The sequence below is a fragment of the Sminthopsis crassicaudata genome, chromosome 5 (assembly GCF_048593235.1).
Source record: "Sminthopsis crassicaudata isolate SCR6 chromosome 5, ASM4859323v1, whole genome shotgun sequence".
Classification (NCBI taxonomy): domain Eukaryota; kingdom Metazoa; phylum Chordata; class Mammalia; order Dasyuromorphia; family Dasyuridae; genus Sminthopsis; species Sminthopsis crassicaudata.
In genome coordinates this window covers 153,994,272-154,015,891 of record NC_133621.1, presented here as the reverse complement: position 1 = coordinate 154,015,891, position 21,620 = coordinate 153,994,272, and the positions used below count along the sequence as shown (strand labels likewise).

The 21,620-nt window shown below is 31.6% G+C and overlaps 1 protein-coding gene across 4 annotated transcripts in view; it reads left to right on the top strand.

Moving 5' to 3' along the window:
- The window catches only part of PCLO (piccolo presynaptic cytomatrix protein), a 520,130-nt gene that overhangs the window by 401,177 nt on the left and 97,333 nt on the right, over positions 1–21,620 (top strand). Inside the window, exons 16-21 of one of the 4 annotated variants that reach the window (XM_074268503.1) lie at positions 1,715–1,741; positions 8,014–8,107; positions 11,484–11,555; positions 16,735–16,915; positions 17,065–17,259; positions 18,814–18,888. In XM_074268503.1, coding sequence (XP_074124604.1) covers positions 1,715–1,741; positions 8,014–8,107; positions 11,484–11,555; positions 16,735–16,915; positions 17,065–17,259; positions 18,814–18,888 — 644 coding nt within the window. Of the gene's footprint in view, positions 1–1,714; positions 1,742–8,013; positions 8,108–11,483; positions 11,556–16,734; positions 16,916–17,064; positions 17,260–18,705; positions 18,889–21,620 lie in introns of all 4 variants that reach the window. The other 3 variants (XM_074268508.1, XM_074268505.1, XM_074268506.1) reach the window with 3 other exon arrangements.

The window sequence follows — 21,620 nt, the reverse complement described above, 5'->3', positions numbered from 1 at the left end:
TTAGTTCAAAAATGTTATTGAAAACCAAATTATCAAGTTTAAAAGACAGTAGAAAAAGAAATGAAAGCAGCTATTATTTTTGGCTTTTTTCAAGATTAGTTGAGAAGGGAAGAGATTTCAAGCACAAGATTTCAATAGGGAACTTAGGAGGATCAGGAATAGAACTCTAGGCCTACAATTGGGAAAACCTGAGTTCAAATTTGACTTCATATACTTACTGATTTTGTGACTTTGGATAGGTCCTTTAACCTGTATCTGCCTAAGTTCCTCAAATGTAAAATGGGGGTAAAAGTTACCTAATATTTAAAGGTTTTGTGAGGATCATCTGGGATGATATATGAAAATAATTTATCACAGTGCTTTGCACATTGTAGTAAAATTTTGTTTTCTTCCTTCCTGGGTGGATAGTGAATGTTAGGATCAAGTGAGGGTTTGTTGAGAATGGAAGAGACATCAGGGAAGGCATGAGCATGTTTGTAAAAGCATGGAAAACTCTAATAAGGAAACATTGAGGAAGAAAAGGTGGAGGGGGTAGTATGATCATGCTAGATAGCTAGAGAAGATGAGAAGAGACCAGATCTAGAATAGTTCTGGTAAGAAGGATCAACTCCTTGTTCCAGACCAGAGTGATAGAAGCATCTTATGTGTGTTGTATGTGTATTTAGGGAGAAGTGTAGATCTGAATGATCAGAGATGAAGAGATATGGAAAAGTGGGGGTTCTTTCTGTAATTTTTTTTTTCTGTAAAATTGGAGGCAGAATTTTTAGCTGAAAGGATGTGGAAAAAAGACACCATGGGAAGCTTTATGGAGACTGAGGATTATGAATCCATTCAGGAATTGAGTATTTGTCATGCTAAAGTGAAAACCCAGTTGAGATGAGATAACATATATTTATAATGGACCCAGCCAGTATAATTTAATGATATTCTGTTCCACAGTATGTGAATAGGTGAGCAATCAAGAATTCAATTAAGTGAGACATGAGCCCTTCTTATTTGTTTTTATAATAGTGTGAGGTAATTGAACTACCAGTAACCATCAAGGCAGTTGATATAGGAAAGGATAAAGGAATGAGCATAGAGGTAGGGAAGGAACAAAATAAAAATTAGAATTCTCTGCAGAAATGCCTATTGGATCACAAATGTTGTTTCATAATTATCACAGTGCGGGGCAGAAGAAAACACTATGTGTATTTATGTTTAGTGAAGTATGATGTTTTCATTTATTTTCTGTCTTTACTATTGATAAAACATTTTTACTGTTTTTCATTCTATGAGCACATTTTTAAAAATGCAGAAAAATCTGAGAATCTGTACAACTTCTGGTAGGGAGTGAAAAACCTTCAGTTACAAAATAGATTATACTATATCACATGAGATTTCAGCAGACATTGTACTAGCCATCCCAGGAGCTACAGGGTATTATTGAATAATAACACTAAGAATATTTGGCTAACTAAAGCATTAGCCCTGGCTATTAACAATATTTCAAATGTAACTTTTTGAGAATGTGAATCATGAGTATGTCTGGAATCATGTCAACTGGGTTTTTAAGGTTTTGGTTCCTTCATACATCTAATGTTAATTTCTGACTCTATAATTCTTGCATACTTACTCTGCTGTTTATTCACATGTTTCTCATTTCTCTCCTTTTCACCCCTGCTGCTCTTTTTCTACTTCTTCATTTTTAATATTCTTTGGTGATCCCATGCAGCCAAGTCATGGTTGTCCAGAATGCAAGGTAGAGTGCCTTACCTTTCAGTGTCATGCTTTGAACTGTCTTTGAAGTTGTGTATGTTTAGTGGATGCATGAAAGCATGATCCCATATAGAATCATTGCAGCTCGAGTTGTTCATATTTTTAGCCTTTCTATTCCTTGGTGACTTATGAATCTGCCTTTAGATAAATACATATTACTGTACAATTTGAGTTTCATTAAATTTCTAAGGATCTAATTCTTTGAGGGAATAATAAAAATGTATCATGGGCCCTATTTTTTTTTTTTTTCTGGAGGAAAACTCACCTATATAAAGATGACTTAAATTATCAAATAATTTAAACATTAGGATTCTGTTGAAATCTAAATATTTGTTATTTGATTCAATTATGCCTCTAAGCCACAGATAAAAACAAAACAAATATCTCCATTTATACAGCAGAAATTATAGAGGATGAGAGTATTTAACACTGAATATGTGATTTTTAAAAATTTCTATGAATTTTTAAGAGATGAAAATGAGATTACATATTTAAAAACATTCTCCTAATCCTATAATTATTCCTCAATATAAAATTTTCACCAGTGGAAAACCCAAAATCAATAAATAATCATTTATTATATTATGTCACACATAGAAAACTAAATTAGTGCTATTTATTCTTTGGTATATGCAGATATGAGTTGGCAAACTTTCAACATTTATTTTAATAATCATTCAAATGATTTAGAAAAGAATCACTATGATATATCTTTAACTTCTAAATTATATCTGTTTCTTAAAGGTTTTGTTTTGACACCCGAACTAATAGTCTGAAATGGAAATTTTTTTCATTTTATTAATATTTGACATATTTTCATTGAACAAAATATATTCACAACACAGAAACACAGAACAAACAGAAAAAAAGAACATTTTAACAATTTTATTTTGGAAACTTTTTAATTTAGGGAAAAATTCACATTATAAACTATGTTGTGAGTTTTTCATTTGCCTATAGAAAGATATAAATAAGGGGCAAAATTTTCACTCAACATAATTGAATATGAGATTATTCTAATGATCTAATATCTAAGATCTCTTTTGGTATTTGACTTCTTAAAGTATAACTACAAATTTAATTACTTAGGATAAATGTCACACAAAACAGAAAAATAATTAGGTAATTATTGACTCTATACACAGTACTTGTCTTTTCAAAATAGTAACATCATTAATATAGTTATTTGAGATTTTAAAATTTTACAAATCTAACACATACAGAATATAAAGATAATAGAAGGGCCAAAATATGTATTTTTTTTTAAGATAACCTAAGTGAATGGGATGGACAGAATACTGTCTTCCCCTTTTTATTCATTCAACTTTATTACCACTCTGTGGCATTTCCAATCCATTGAACTTCCAATTTAATGTAAATGTTAGTTATCCATTAACCTTTATGGAAGTGGAATTGAATGTGAAAAAAAGACATTTGCTGTTAGTTTGGGTCTAGATAATAGGCATCAGAAATGGATATGGCCAAATTATCTATTATTCTGTCCACCACACAGTTCAGAAAGTCTCCTTTGCAACCTTCAGTGTTTGAAATTCTGGGTTCCCAGCTAGTTGCTCATGGAGAACTACACGTAAGCTATTGTGAAGAGGCTTTGAAGATTTTTCTATTTTTGTTGGTAGAGGTAGCCCTAATTCTAACCACAGAATATAATTGACTCAGGTAGTTTTTCTTTACCTTTCCCACTTTGCATCCCCCAAACAAAATACAAAATTGAAATGTGATTTTGTCATACAACCTTCACTGTAAAAGCCCTGCCACTCCATTAGTGTAGTTACAATTTTGCTATACCCTTCTTCACCTCCTGTGAACTGACAGTCTCTTCTAGCTTTTATTTGTCAACATCAGGAAGCTGGATTACTGGAAAAGCCTGATCCTTCTTGCAAAAGAGTGGCAGAAATCATCATTTGCACTTCGACAAAGGGCCAGATCAATATTTGGCTATATAAATTTTTAAGGGAATCTCCTATTTGCATGACAAAGTGAATGTACTATTTTGGTAAGCGGTGAAAAGTGTGTCATCAGTAGAATTGAGATGACAATAATTTTAATCCACCCATAACAAACTTACTACAGCATTTGTTTTTGTTTGTGGCTTTTTTCTTTTAAATGACATCTCTACTAATACTGACAAGCTGCTACTATGACAATAAAGATAACAACAATAACATTGTATTTCTTAAAGACACAAATGTTTCAAAAAATACAATAAATTGCCTTTCATTTGCCCAGAACCATTCCAGTGAATTACAGCCAAAAAATCTCACAAGTAGGGAAATTTGACTGTTGTAGTTTTCTTGTTATGGTTAACCCTCTCACCTAGAATCCTCTTCTTATCTCTCTTATGTAGAAATGAAAAAATTCTATTTCAATGAGACCGGAATGTCAATCACATTATTCAGAACCTATTGTCCTATTATCCAGCATAAAGAAAAGCAAAAATATCAGAAATGTCAATATTTCTTAGGATTATATACTATAAAATAGTATATAACAATACATTTTGTTAATTGAAATTGTATTTAAAAAGCTTAAATTTCACTATAATAAATCTTTAAGACAAGTTTTTATGATATAAAGTGAAAAGTAATAATAAGTAAAAGTCATTTAAAAAAAAACAATCATAGAGTTAAAGGACTAAATATGAAGAATGAGATGTTTTAGACATGGTCAATGTAAAAACTTGTTTTGCTTGAATATTCATATTTGTTAAAGTTTATTCTTTTGTTTCTCTCTCTTTTTTTTTTTTTTTTAACAGAGGAGGGAGAACTGAGAGGGAGAGGAAAAAAGTACTGTTAATTGGGGAAAATAATTTAATTTTAAAATCATTATACACATGTATATTATGTTATGCTGTGAGGTTATATTATATTACATTTATGTCATGTCATGTTATACTGTTTTATCATTCACATCATATTAATGGTATCATATTATGTTGTTGCATTGTACTATGCTAAATCATATTAGATAAGGAATGTAGGGGCAATTAGGTGGTATATAATGGATAGTGTTCAGATGCTTAAGTCTGAAAGATCTGAAATCCAGTTATAGACTTTCTGTGCAACAATGGACAAGACACTTAAACTCTCTCTGCTACATTTCTTCAGCTTTAATATAGGCATAATATTGGCAACTATCTTACAGGACTATTGTAAGAATCAAATGAAATAACATCTATAAAAAGTTTAATTCAATGCCTGGCCCATAGTAAGTGCTTTATATAAATGTTAGCTCATTAATCAGATGTGTTATAATTATATTTGCTAGGTGTATATTATATATATAGTATAACATATTTATATATCATATTTTCATATATATTATAGTTTCATATAGGTATTATACATATATATATAATACCATTTTATTTTAATATATATTATTACTAAATTACTTATGATAATGGAATACAAGAGTAACAGGGATCAAAAAGCTTCAATTTAGTTGATAATTATGCCATCCTATTATCTGTAACATTTCTAGTTTCTGCCTTATTTTAATTTTTACCAAAACCCACTTTCACCAAACTAGCAGAATTGGTTTAAATTTATTTTTCTTGGATTTTTTTTTTCTTCCTGTCCTCAGGTGACAGTGATAAACAGCAGATCACTGGTCAATTGCCAAATAACAGGAAAAATGAAAATAGAAGCTAAATGTTTAAGTGATACAGAGATTCATCATTGAGATCTAAGCAATGATATATGGTTTTATTAAAGTGTTATGTAATCATTGAACAGATGAATGAAATCATACTTTCTTTACATTGAACAAATTGTATGTCCTAGATAAAAGGTGTTATAACCTGTATCTTGCTGACTAGGATTTTATTGAGCAATTATGATATGCCTCTTGCTCAGTTTTCCACTGGATTTTTCTCTAGAAGTTATTGCTTCTTGACATAGTACTTCTGGCCCTATCATAATTTTATATGAATTTTTTTGAACTACTGAAACTAAAAGAATAGATTTCAATCAATACTCAAGAAAAAAAATACTCATTATGCTGTAGTATAGATTATATTAAATGAAGAAAAATATATATTGTTTTATTATGTCAATAACCATGAATGGAAGAACAAATCACTTAAAAGGCATTTGTGAGGAAGAGAATACAATAACCCTATTTATAACTAAAGCATAAACATTGTTGAGGATTCTTTTCCACAACAATTTCTTAATATAGGCTTTTCAAGTAAAAACTGATGTTATCAATAAAATCCTGCCAGAGGAGCAAGGTTAATTTATGTGAAATGCTTTCCTCATACTATCTTTTAAGTTGTTAATTAACTACCCAATATTGTTCAATTTATATTATTAGGATAAAATTATTCAAACCAATATTGTTATTGATGTTTTCAGAATTGAGAAAGGACTCAGAAAAAAAAGATTCATTTTTCATTTCATAACTAATAGTTTGGCTGTTAGTAATTAGTTGAAGAACCACAGGAGTGGGGCAGTTAGGTGGTACAGTGGCTAGAGCACCATCCCTGAAGTCAGGAAGACCTGAGTTCAAATCTGACCTCAGACACTTCACACTTCCTAGCAGTATGACTCTGGGCAAGTCACTTAACTCTAATTGCTTCAGAAAAAAAAAAATAATTTTAAAAAATCATAGGAAAAATATGAAGGGAATTTTTTCTCTATTATATCTCTTGAAGGAAAATATTTTGCATATTTTGTGAAATATGTAGAAAGATTTTCAGGTTGTTTTTTTTTTCCTGAAAAATCTTTCCTAGGTTTGAATTTATGTTTACATACAAGAGAGAAAGACTTTTCTGTAATAATACAAAAAGCTTCAGATAGATTCCAGCCTTTTGGTGAGAGTAGCATAGACAAATGCTCCTAATACAAGGGAGCCAACATTACTGTGCAGGACAATATTTTTGAGTTTGTGTGTACATATAAAGGAAATATGAATAGAAAATTATTATTAACAATGACATTAAAGTGCTATGTTAAATTAATCTTCATAAGTTTGATGAAAGTTGATAATAGATTTTTATCTGAGTAATGTGGATATTGATGTAATAGTTATATGATAATTTGGTATAAGTTATTTATTAGAAAAACATTACTAAATCAACATTGCAATTCAACCATTTCTTTAATTGGACATTCACATAGCCTGAATTTAGTATAAGTTAAAGTATCTAGGATGTAGAATTATTTCCCTTTTTTAAATGTTAAAGTGATAATTAGCAGTTGCTGGTAATTTTATGTTAATTATTTAATTATTTTAAAATGATTTTTAAAATTACCTAACATTTTAAGCACCAACTATTTGCCGGAAACTGTGTTAAGCCCTGAGAATCTGAGAGGGGCAAAAGATGGTCCCTACCCTTAAGGAGTTTATTATAATTAAATAAAACGGATGTCAATTGTTACTATTGCTAATGTATTCTTTCATATAGATTGTTTAGGAATAATACTACATGTTCAAGTTTCAATTTAGCCCACTCCAATATTCCACTCCACTAAACAAATATCCTTTAAGGGCCTATTACATACAAAATACTGTGGTATTTACTGAAAATAAAAACAAAAAGTAATAAAATGAAAAACAGGATTAGATCATATAGGAGAATAAGATTTCAGGCATTGTTCCTAACAAAGCTATTTTTGATATTAACTAACATTAGTAAAAATTGTGCCCTTCTATAAAACTATATTGCAAATATATAAACAAATAAGTTATATAAATAGTGCTTGTCAAAACACATACTGTTTAAGGTGAATGGTTTCCAAGAATCATTGATTACAGTTATGCACATCTTTCTCTTTTAGCACTCCCTTTCCAAATTAATCTTGTCTCTATGATTACATAATGAAATTCATATTTCTAGTGGTAAGAGAATAATGGTATCATAAAATTTTACTTAATATTCTTCTACATACTCTAAGATGATCAAGATTACAAAAGTATGGCAAAATTAGTCCTAAAAACTACTAATAAGTAAATAAGGAAATAAAGAAGAGGGGGCTAAAAGAATTTCTCTAAAATATATTGAAAGGAGCAATGGAAGTAGATAATTATTTTTAACCAATAGCATTTTTAAATAAAGATTGGAGGTGACTGTAAAGACTTATATGTGACCATGATTGAATTATTTCTCTGTACAAATAGTTTTTTTAAAATTCAACTGTCATCATCTTGAGCATTCTGCATGTTCCAACAGTTAACTCTGGTATATAATCTTTTAGGATGCCTCTTTCAGTGTCTTTTTTCCTTCCAATTCAGTGCTGAGTATAAGAGAAGAACTAAATATGTTCAGAAAAGTCTTAATCCAGAATGGAATCAAACAGTAATTTATAAAAATATCTCTATGGAACAGGTATGTAATAATTATTTTTAATAATTCATATTTGAGGGATTCATATTCCATAAAGTAAATTGCTTTTTATTACTATATAGCCAAGAAGTTGATGTCCAAGTAATCAAAATAATAGAGATTCCACATACTGAGAATGTTTAATGTTCTTAAATCTTTCTAAGTAAAGGTCTGGGCTCTTGTTTATTCTTCTTGTGACAACTAGTAAAACTCTCTGAGCCTCAGTTTCCTTGTTTCCAAAAACTGATACCAATACTTCTATTACTTGCCTAACAAAATTTTGCAAGTAAAAATAATTGTAAGATTTAAAGAGATCTAGAAAATGTGAATTAATATTTTATGTATTGACCAAAAAGACCTAATATACATCAATAATCTCTTTTCACTATAATATACTGCATTGCAATAAATAAGCAGAAGCAAAGAGTAGTGAATAGAGGGATCACCTCAGAATCAGGAAAATTTGAGTTCAAGTCCTGCTTCTGACATGAGACAAATAACTTACTCTCAGTACCCAAAGCAACTAAGACTATAATTTGCAGGTTGATTGATGATCTCTATTGTAACTCAAAGAAAATCTTAGATTTGAATAAAAAAATTTCAACAAAAGAATATAAATGATTTCATATTGAAGACTATTAGTAAAAAGAAAAATTTATACTCAGTATCTTCAACTTAAGGTGGCAAAGAATAACATAATACAAAAAAATTTCCATGAACATAAAATTAAAATTAGCTATTAAAATAGAAGTTATTAACTTTTCTAGACACATTTACAGTCTGAAGGCTACATTTTCATAATATAGTTTTTAAATAAATAAAGTAAAATATATAGAATTACAAAGGAATTTGAAATATAATTACTAAAAACAATTAGGTTCATGAATTCCAGTTTAAGAATGCCTACCTTAAAGAGATAAAATTTATTTATCTAAAGAAATGCAGTATGTACTTCTATAAATACCTTCTATTCTAACCAAGTTGGATAAATGAATTATATTTGTATATGCAAAATCACCTCACATTGTATTTCCTTTGCTGTTATTTTGCTTTAGTTGGCAAAAATAACATTTCTGAGACAGTAAACAAATATACAACAATCAAAAATCTATGAAATAGAATGAAACATAAAGAGAAAACCAATGGATAGTAGTTGCTCAGAAGATTGATTGCAGAGGGAATGTTGTAGCAAAAACCATAAAGGAGGGAATTTGACAGGCAGCATCACAAAAAAGGCCTTGGCAATCTCTCTGGAGAAAACCAGGGATTTCCATTCACTTCAATAAAAGGACTAAAAATGCTTTGACCTCAATAGCTTGGTCCACTTTTATTCTATCTTGAGGCCAAAATGTTTTGTAAAAATGACATATTTTGATTTTTATGATGCACTCAAAAGTAAAAAATGGGATTCAATATAGAAATATACCCTTTAGGCATTTTTCAGAAACACATGTCTTTCCTCAATAGATAGTGTGTGCTAGAAAATCAGCCTACTTATCAAGAGCCCTGGATAGTGACTATCCATAAAGTTATAGCAGGCTGCCTTTATCCTGGATTTCCTGTTTATCCATTTAGAGAAGTCTGCATTTCATAAAATTTGCATGAATACGAGACAATAATTGACAGTATACAACTTTAAATACAGGCAGAAAAAAAAAAAAAAACTATTAATAGAACAGTAAGAGGATCACTGTGATATAGAGAACAGATGTTCTAATCAGTAGACATGTTGCATTTTATAGGGAGAAACTGAAAGTAATGCATATAATCAGTTCTACTTTAGTTCCTTCCCAAAACTTATTAATAGTTATGCATTCAAAGAGGGCAATTGTAGGGGCCTAAGTTTCTTCATTTATGAGAATAATAATAAGTATTCAATTTTCATATAATTTTAACATCACTATGTAGAAATTGATTGCATCAGGAGCTCTTGGGTTTTGCAAACTTAAAAAAATATACTAATGAATATTTTAATATAATTGCTTTCTTTTAAAACCATAAATATTTTATTTTATTCATTAAAAATACTTGCAAAAAGGTTTGTCAAACTAAAAAAGAGTCCATGAAATAAAAAGGGTTAAAGAAAATAAAAGCCGCCTCTATACAGATTCCTTCCACCAAAATTGTGACATATAAATTATAGCTATCCTGACAAATAACTTTTCTGAAAAATTTATATTATTGATTATTTTTAAAATAAAAGGCAATTCAACTTTGATATTCTGATAAAAATGTTAACTCCCAGCTTATAATCTTCTATTTTGTTGAAATGTTCTTCCTAACTAGTATAGATAATAAAAATAGTTTGATGTTGCTATACATTTTCCCTTTTCATAAATTCTTTTTTTCTTGAATTTCTTTTTTATGCCTCTCCAAATGAATAAATTGTGTGAATATTAATGCACATTTTTGTGAAATGTAAAGCTATTGCAAATATCAAAATATTAATTAAAAACTTAGATAATAGTAAAGTTACACACACATACATTAAATTATAGGGGTTTGTTTTCTGAAATATGATAGAAATTCAGACAGTTTGTAAGAAAAGTAGGAAAACAAGCAACTTTTTTGTGTTTGACTTGGATTAGGTAATTATCTTTTCTAAAGAGGTCCTAATAATGATGTTATCTCTGTATATCATAATTATTGTTCATATATATGCATAACCTAGGAAATATATGCATATTTCAATAAGTAGAACCTCTTCTGCTTTTGATATTTAGTGCCTAACCTCAAGTTTTCTCTGCAAAAGGAAGTGTTTTAACTAAATGGCCCTTATGGTCCTTTCAAACTCCTGATTTATTATCTTAAGATCCTACTATCAAAATATCAAAAACTCAAAGTTTGTCTTTGAAGCAAACCTAGTATTCCATGTAATATCCTCCTGGCATACTAAAAAAATATTTTTAGTTTTTAGAAATTCAAGTGTTATCCAAAAAGGTGAGCACTGCAAGTCCCCTCTGAAGTAGAACACTAAGATATATGCATAAGCATATAAACACATATTTTTTGTTTGAAAATCAATGAATGTTGAATTGAATTACAGATATTTCTCCTAAAAAAAACTTAAAAAAAAAAACTTCAATGGCAGTACTCTAAATATTTTGCCTACTCTACAATTTGACCCTCCTACTCAAAATCTAGATTCCAAAAATTACAAAAGTATTCAACTTGAATCTATTTCCCTATATAAGCCCTTATGGCTTGAGAAGTATTTTTTCCCCCTAAGATCAAGGTTATTACAGAGAAATGAAAATTGTCTTCCTGTCATATTTCAAAGGAGTGCAAACAAGTGATAATAAATAGAGTCTATTGTGTGGCTGAAATAAGAAGTGCAGGATGGAAATTGGGGTTAATTACATTTTGATTTAAACCATAGCTCAAGAAGAAAACACTGGAAGTAACAGTCTGGGATTATGATAGATTCTCTTCCAATGACTTTCTTGGTGAGGTAAGTTTCACTCTTTATGCCCTTGTAAACAAAAGATTACTTTAAACTACAGGATCTGTTTTTTGACATAAGCCTGATGGCAAATATTTGTCTTTTTAAACATCTTTTAAGTAAACTATTTTTATGGTTAAATCCTTTAGATAATTGTGACTATCACTTTACTTCAATATTATAGATTCATATGCTACTTTCACAGCAGCTGTAGAAATGGCTGTTTACTTTGCCCATGGTTATCTTGTTTTGTGAAGAATAATCAAGAAAATAAAATATTGATATAGAAAGGAATATCAAATGATGCAACTTCCATTTTCATTTAAGGATTGCTCGTAGTTAAAGAATTAAAAATTTGCTACTTTCACTCTGAATTTTGTCAAAGCACAAAAGTTACTCTGGGGTCTCAAGTGACTCTAGATATGGCCGATCATCATATAAGGACCAAATGGTTAAGCTAGGAAAGGATTACCACCAATAGATTGGATATGAGGTAATTATTTTTAAACCCAGACTATTTCAAGAATCTTTCTAATAAGTCAGAAATAAGAAGCAATATTAAAAGGAATATATTAACTGATAAAATCTGAGATCTTTTAAATAGGACATGAATATAGCACTGAGCCTGGAATTAAGTGCACAAATCAGATATAGCCTCAGTGATCTACTAGCTCCTTGATCCTTAAAAAAAAAAAAAAAAAAAGTGAATTTAACCTTTTTATGCCTTAATCTGGTTATTTATAAAGTGAATTTAATAGCATCTACCTCCCTTGATGGTTGTGAAGATCAAATGAGATAATAGTTGTAAAGTGCTAGAACAATTGACAGAACCTAATACTTAGCTTAGTAAATACTAATTGTTTTGTCATTTTAATTATTGAAATAACATTTCATTTATAATGCTTTGAAAATTCATTAGACTTTTGAAAAATACATTCTTTTTGTTAGGCTAAATGATAATCTACTCTGTTCATATGACTAGTTTGACTTGAAAATTGAAAAACTTATTTTTCAATTATGATAGATTCTCTTCCAATGACTTTCTTGGTGAGATAAGCAGATCTGAATAAATAGATACAAAAGCAATGAATCAGAATAGTTATAAGAAGGTAGAATGAACACAAAGTTCTAAGCATCTGTCCTAGATTTTTATATTCAGAGGAAATCTATACTGTATGTGACATGATTGTTAGGTGATGGAGGGCTGGATTATCAAACTATTTAGAAGAGGGAGGATACCAAAGGCATAGAATAAATGAATTAATTAAGTCATCAATGAACAAGCTATTATGTCTCCTACTGTATACACTAGGCATTAGGAATGAAAAGCCAAAAGTGAAACAGTATCTTCTCTCAAGGAGCTTACATTCTAAATTGGAGTGATAACATGATCATAGATACATATAAAATACATATGCAAATCAGATACAAGGGAAGGATTAGGGAAGGACTTAACATATGAAGGACCAAAAATGCCTGTGTGTGGGTTCATTAATAACCATCAGATTTCTAGCCAAGTCAAATAGAGTAGATGATTAATAAACCCAACCAGAAAAGATAATTAATAACAGAGTTGGAGAGGAAGGTTTCATACACAAAGTGGTATGTGAACTGAGTGTTGAAGAAAATAAGGGAATTTTAGAAGCAAAAGATCAAGAGATTTTAAGAGGTGGTAAGGTCTTTCACATGTTCCAGTACATTAATATTATATTTGATGAGGAATAAGTTTGGCACCAAATTTTGGGGGGTTAGGCACCAAATGATAAGGTCAGGACCAAAATGATGGGGGTCAGGCAGGTGACAAATTCACAATGGCTTTCTCTTTGCTAAAAGGAACATTTATTTATGAGAAGATATTACAGACAAAATGAAGAGGTAAAATAGACACCGGGAGTAACAAATATGAAATATATTTAGGAGAGCCTATAGTTAGTAAGGAAAGGGATTTTAATAATTCACAATGGAAAAAGGTGGAACTCATAATTAACCAGGAGAAATAAAGTATACTATTGATCGACATATTCTAAATCCATAGAGGTAATTTAGCACCCTAAAGAGTTAAGAGTTAAGTTAAGAAGAAATGACACCAGAAGACATGGGCAAGGGAGGAGGAGAAAGATACCACAAGGAAGAACATGGCAGGCTAATCCAAAAGGGATTCAATAAAAATGGCATAGACCTTGAGCAGATTTATAGGGGAGATTTAACTTCAGAGATTTGACATCATAATGTGGCTTTCTGATTGGATATGATAAGGTGGTTGGGATTTCCCAAGATTTCCAATTATGGATGGAATTATAAGGTTGAGTAGTGTCCTTTCCTGCTTGCCTGAGGGAGCATTATAATCTCATCAATACTTCTGGCTTTTTCAGCCAACATCACCTAGTTACCTAGTATCTCATCATGTTGATTTTATCAAATCTCTAAACATTACAAATATTCCTAAATGAGATCTATAGTTACTCCAAAACAAACAATTAAAAAAAAAAAAAGCCAACCTCAATATAACCACCTTCATAGGAAAAGCCAAGAAAACCTGAGGAGATAAAAAAAATTACCTGTCCATTTGTAATGCTGGAGAAACTGAGCAAGACAGAGATTAGAAAGTATTCAATACAGAATTTATTAAATGGAGAGATTTACTGGGACCAATGGATCCAGGGGTGAAAGATACTATCATCTCAAAGAATCCAGCACTGAATATCGGATGCAGGATTTTTTATAAGATAACAAGGACAATAACATAATGGGGGACCTGGATAGGGGTGACTTAATGGAGGGAGGCACTTAGGATTACGTGATGGAGGGAGGTACTGGAGAGGCTCCTGATATTCTAATGATGTCTAAAATGGATAAAGATCTTTATCCCATCAAACATTAAGAGGGAATAAGCATAGTCTAAGGTCTAAGATATAAGAACTTTATCCAAACATTAAGAGGGAATGGTTATAACCTGAGGCAGAGTAACTGAATAGGACAATTAGGGAAACTGGGTCTGGAGATTAAAAGAGAACTGTGGCACAACACATTCAAATGCCCATTACAATTTGGACAACACAGTTAATCTAAGGAACTATTAAGCACATGATATGTCCTAAGCATTAGAGATGAAAAGAAAAGCAAAAGCATAATCTCTGACTTCAAGGAGCTCACTTTCTAATAGGGGAAATAACATTGATATAACTATGTATATGAGATATATTCATTATGAATAGAAGGTAATGTCAGAGGAAAGACATTAGTAACAAAAGGGACAGGATTAGCAGCAGGAGGCATTAGAAGGAGGAGCACTTGCAAAATCATAGAGTTCATCCATCATCTCAGACATTTCAAAGAGACAATTAGCTAGGCCAAAAATTGAACAAGGAAGAGAAATTGCAGTTATTGCTTAAAAATGTCAACCTTTTTGAAACAAAGGCTTCTCTATTTAACATTGATGTTCTTCTGGTAATGATCTATGGCTATATAGTCATTTCACTGCACCTCTGAAAAATTATGCCTAAGTATAACATAAAGGAGAGGAGCAAGGTGACATAGTAGATGGAGTGCCAGAGTTAGAGTCTGTAAATCTCATCTTTCTAAATTCAAATTTACCTCAGATTGTGTGATCACACTACTGGCTGTGTGATCCTGGACAAGTCACTTTACCTATTTACCTCAGTTCCTCATCTGTAAAATGAACTGGAGAAGAAAATTGCAAACCATTCCAATATATTTACTAAGAAAATGCCCAATGGGGTCATGAAGAGAGTTGGACATGATTGAAACAAATGAACAACAAATAATATAAAGGGTAAGAGAAAAATAAGTGATAGATATAAACTAGCCACAGAGCATTTCAAATATGAAATTGTGCAGAAAAATTATAAAGTAGAAGTGTAAAACACCTTGGCTACATGCTCCATTGAGGCTTGATCCTGATTAAGATGTAATTGGAAAATATTTAACAAAATAAGTAAAAGTACAAAAGAATATAGATAACATTAATATATATTTTTGTAAGCCAATAAACAGGCCAGAGGAATCCTTATTTATGATTTAGTGGACCCCATTTTGAATTTGACACCAAGAATGTCACCAAGAAATGTATGACAACAACAACAAAAACAAAATTGCTAAACATATATGAAGAAAATGAGACCACTGTGTCCAACTGGCATCTTAGCATTGTCAAAAGCACTACAGAAAAATTCCTAAGACATTTGGTCAAATGCTTGTAGGAAAAACTAGAAGCAACAAGACAAATTAATACCATCTTCTAAAAAAAAAAAAAGTGACTTATCAATGGAATGCTGAATGAATTAGAGCCATTTCACCAATTTAAGGAGTTCTGACTGAGGAACTTCCTCTTTAAATCTTCTTGGCAATTTGTACTTTTAGGGAAGTATTTATGGTCATTAAGTACTTGTGATTAGTTAAGTGACCTGCACATAAACATAGGCCCAATATATTCCAGAGGCCAAATTTGAATGGATCCAGATTTTCCACATTCTTTGGCCAGTTCTTTGTCCTCTACACTACAATGACAGACAGACTGACAGACATGTATGCATACATGTTTGTATGAATATATATATAAGCATACATGTATAGATGACAGATCTACATATCTGTGCAGATATATGTATGTATTCTGTATGCAATTCTCATCTATTTCTACAGTAATTATAGGATATATTTGTTTTAGTTTGCAATGCTTTTGGCAGAATAAATGAACAAATATTTGGAAATAGGAACTGTTTTCAACAATTTCAACAGGAAGAACTACTAGCAATATCCTTTTAATATACTAATAGGAAAGATATAGTCTATATATTACATTTGTTATTAAGGGATATAATGAATTAAGATCAAAATTATCTTTTATAAATAATAAAACATAAGGAAATAAGAAATATATTCTAAAAATTCATACATTTTCATGCATACCGTTATGAAAATTTTCTCCATAGTTTATATATAGAACAAAATATCAAATAATTATTTCAAATTAACAACAAAAAAAATTATACAGCATACCAATAACAAACTCATTTTTAGAATTTTCCAAGTTGAGAAAAAAATACATATGTATGCAGATACATATGTATAGTCAAATATACTTTGGTTTATACTTTTCAAAAAATGTTAACCCAAACTGAATAAATAATTTGCAGTGTTACCATTGTTTTTTTCTTCTATTTTGTAGGTATTGATTGAATTATCCAGTACTTCTCACCTTGACAATACCCCTCGATGGTATCCTCTCAAAGAACAGACAGAAAGTATTGAACATGGAAAGTCCCATTCTAGTCAGAGTAGCCAGCAATCTCCAAAACCATCTGTCATCAAAAGCAGAAGTCATGGAATCTTCCCTGATCCATCCAAAGGTAAGAAACTTTAAAAATAGAATGTATTTTGCATATATTTCTTCATTTCCATTTATTGTTCTCTAAAATATGCTTTCTTAATTGTGTAATATGTTCCAATGAGACTCTTAAAGCAAATGTACTGTTGATGCCTAATCTTTTTATCCCAGATATGCAGGTACCTACAATTGAGAAATCCCATAGTAGTCCTGGGAGCTCAAAGTCATCCTCTGAAGGCCATCTTCGCTCTCATGGACCATCACGTAGCCAAAGCAAGACCAGTGTCACTCAGACCCATCTTGAAGATGCAGGGGCCGCCATAGCAGCCGCAGAAGCAGCTGTACAGCAGCTTCGCCTTCAACCAAGTAAAAGACGCAAATAAATTCCTCAGCATGGCAGCTTAATGTTTATCTGTTGCCTTTTATTTCCTGCTGTCTTTTCCTGTTTGCTTTGTCATCTTGCTTCTCCAAGTCCCTTGTCCCTGATCACTATTTCTGTCCCTTCGTGTATGTTTAAAAAACAATATAAGTATGTCCGTAATTCTACTCCTTTCTATTTAGTTGTTTGTTTCGTTTTCATTTTTAATACATGGCAGTAAAACTGGCTGTTTCTCCATCCTTTTCATCATCTGTCCAACCTGGTTAATGGTGTTTGACATCTGTGAGTGTGATGTTTTCAGGGGGGGTGGGGAATGTGTGTCATTTTTATGTTATTAAATATCTATACTAGAACATTAGTATACTAGAATAAATTAATGAAACTTCAGAAGGCAGCTCATGTTGTAGGTTTTACTCTGGGCATCCATATAAGCCATGTATAGCAGATTATCAATAAATTATTTCTGACATTGAAAGAGTATGGTGCAGTGGGAAAAAGTGCTGGATTTGGTGGTTGAAGGTTTTGGATACAAAGCCCACCTTTAACAGTGGTTGTGTATGTACTTTTTGTCAGTCACTCGACTTCTTCAGAAACCTCAATTTTCTCAACAATAAAATGAAGGTGTGGGGCTAAGTGACCTCCAACTCCAAATCCTTGAATCTGCAAAAAGGTCATTCAAGAGAGCAATGCAGTTAATAGATTTGGAAGGATTTCAAACTTAAAACACAAGGGAATAAAGAAGCTTCCAATCAATACCAAATAATGTCAGCCTCATTGTATAAATGTAAGATGTGGTATCTATCTGTATTCTATGCTGTCTGATTTCTCAGAAAGTTTAGGGACAGAAACCTTTCCTTTGGCCTAATGATATTATCAATCATTCTTATAATGAAAAATGGTAGGGCAACATAGCCTTTTCACTATGGAGCACAAAGGAGTCTACTCTAGTGGATTCCATTTTCTGTAAGATAAAATGATAGTATGCAGTAGTTTTTGTTGGCTCTGTTCTTTCACTGAAATTCAAAATACCATTTGTCCAGCACAATAAAGGACTAACAGCCACTTATTCCCAAATATTCTATAATATAATTTGAATCTCAACAAAATTGCTTAGAGATAGGCATTAAAAGCATTGATGTAGCAACCAACTAAGTGTAACATCATCATGTTTGTTGGTGTATGATGAGCCCGCAGAGGCAGTACTCAGAAAGTTGGAAAAGGTGGTTACTTTCTCTTTCCATCATTGTTAAAGAAACAGCCAGTTTTAATCCCTTTTAGTGCTGTGCATGTGGTGTCTGTTTTGGCGTTTGAGCACACAACTTATTTAAATAGAAGGGGAAAAAAAACCCACTTGTGTTTGCATGACTAACATTTAAGCTGGTTCCATCTGAGGATACATACTGTGGGTTTCCATTTCACTCACACTGCCACAGCAGCACATAAAAGCGGTCAGTCTAATCATACCAGGAAGCAGCACAGACACAGCATAGCAGGAGTCCTCCCAATTCAAAGAACTCAGTCTGACAATCTGCCTCCACCAGCCAATGACAACAAAGATCCAAGCCAGCTGGCTCTCAGGAAGGTGATGTCTGATGGACCAGTCAAGCCAGAAGGAGGTGAGCAGAAAGACGCTGCACACAACAAGAACCCCCTCTCCCCCACTTTAAAGCACCCCACCTTTGTTGTGTAGAGATTTGATTTTAAACATCTTTGCCCTCTTCCTAGTGTGCTATTGCAGGCCTAGCATATCAGGATCACATCACCATTATGTAAGTCCCAAGACCACTGTACTGATATGTTGATGACACTCCTTTGTACTTTTCCACACATTGGGTCTCTGACTTTTGTTGGAAAAAAAAAAAAAAATAGGTCAACTTGTGTTCTTATTGCAGAATGAAATGCATGCAACTAACCTAATCTGTTCAAGCATGATTTGTTGCATTGTGACAAAGCTTGAATTGCTCACAACTACTAGCCTCTCCATTGGAACATAACTTGGTTATTCTTGCATACTATCTCAAGTGTTTTGTTTTTGGTTCAGTGGATTTTCAAGCTTCCTAAAGGAAAAAAAAAAATTGTTAATGCACTCACTTACATTTACATGGTGAAAGTTCTCTCTTGATACTACTAGCAGACATTTTCCACTCTTGTTTTGGTAGTTGTTAAGTGTACTATCAGATGTGTTGGGCATGTCAATATCTAAGTGCCTGTGTAATAAATAAAGTATCTTTATTTCATTCCTAAACTACTGGATTCTGAGCCATTGTTATATATACTGTATGTAGCATGGTATGAATGTGTCACTATTGAAAGAGAGTGGGTGGACTTGGTTTATTGCAACAGAGATCCCATTGCTAATTTATAGTAGTAAAAATAGAGCAATATAGAAATTAGTTATGGGGACTAGACAAAATTTCTGGCTGGGGGAAAAAAAAATCCCCAAGCTAGAAGGAAAGTGAATACAAAATAACACAAGTAGATATGGTAAGAACAAAACAAAAAAAAAAAAAAAAAAAAAAAAAAAAACAATGTACATCAGTAATAGTTTGGATTCCAAGAAATCGTATAATATTTTTTTTCCTTTCACATCTAGAGAATTTTATATGCTCTTCATATTGATTCTGTAGTTAATGTTGAAGCCTTGTCATACACACCTTGCTTTGGAAAATGAGCTACAATCCTCCTCAGATATCCTGGATTTAGTAGAAAAAGTGGGAAGACTCCTCATCTTTTCTTACCTCAACAGGACTACTATTCCTAGTTTAACATTTCATGGGTAGAGAACAGGATTTCTCTTTGTAAATAGTTTTCTAAGTTCGTTCAAATTTAAATGTAGGGAAAACTATATTATTTTGATGATGTTTCAGTATAAGATGCAAGGATTGTATATTCTAAGATATCTAAACCTCATATTGCCTATTTCCACTACTCCCTATCTCCCTAAGTAATCAAATAATTCAGAATAGACCACAGGGAAGATTTTCTGTTTTTCCCAGATAAGAGAAAAATAAGTAGAGGCCCTAAATTTTTCAGGAGCTATACTTATAATATACATCATAAGAAATTTTCACCTATTCTCTCCCTTTTCATTTTCCATTGTTGACATCATGAGGTGACTTTTCCCCTTCAAAGGATTTAGCAGTATTTTTAATTTTGTTAATGCTCTCTAGCCCCATGATAAATTAATTGGATCCTCTGAATGAAGACACAGAATTCCTAAGAATAGCTTCTCTACTATGCTCTGAACTTACCCCCCCATTTTGGATTATTATAATTCCTTTTCTTAAAATGGTGAAAGGCCATAAGCTATGTTCTTTGAGTTGTCTTCCTTTGAATAGCTTTCTTATAAACCCACAAAAATTTAAATTCATATAGCTGGATATTTGGGGATCTTTATTATCATCATCTTCAAAACCCAAGATCATCTTCAGGATACAATAGAATATTGAAATCAGAATTTAGTGAAGAAATGTTGTCCTAAGATGTAATAGCAACAAAGGGAAATATCTTTTAGCAAAAGAGACAAATACAAACTATGAATTGTGTATTTTCTACTATTAAGAAGGAATCAAAAATATACTTAATTTCCTCATTTTTCTCCAAAAAGTTAAAACCCCCATAGACAATAGACTTCTATATTTCTTAAAAAAAAAAAAAAAACACACACACGAACACACACTCACATTTGTTTATGTAGAGCTAAATATGACTAATAAGAAATTTAAGTACAAGAAGGATAAGCTAGTTATAGTTCATGAATAACAGAGGCAGGATATTATTTATGCTTTTTAGAGGGCTTGAATTCAACTCTTCCATGGCTTTTTAAATCAAAAGAAGCAAAGAAAATTCTCAGCATTTAGTTCCTACAACTCAAAATTCTCAAATTAACTTATTCCTGAAATTAGTAGATATAATAGAGGGATGCAGTACCGATCACACTGATTCTAGTACCTAGATTTTATGAGTAATTGCTTGGTCAGAAATCAGTGAAAGAAATAGAATATCCCTATTCCACTTTCCAAATCCATTTGCACAGTTCATGTAAAGAAGTGGTTGTGCTGGTGTAGTGCATAGATCCCAGTAGTACCAGAATGCTTGCTAAGCAAACAGGCAGCCATTTTCTTGTGTTTGTCAAAAGCACAGTGCTTGCACTGGATGAGCAGATTAAGTCATACTGTTCTATTACCTAAAATATTTTCTGCTGGAATATTAGACAGTCTTTGAAACTCTATTAAGCCATTAGGGTGTAGATCTATGTTTACACATGAGAAGAACTTAAAGTGGTGGAAACTTTAGAACAAGCTATTCGTGAGAAAAAAATGCAGATCATACCAAATTAAGCAAACTT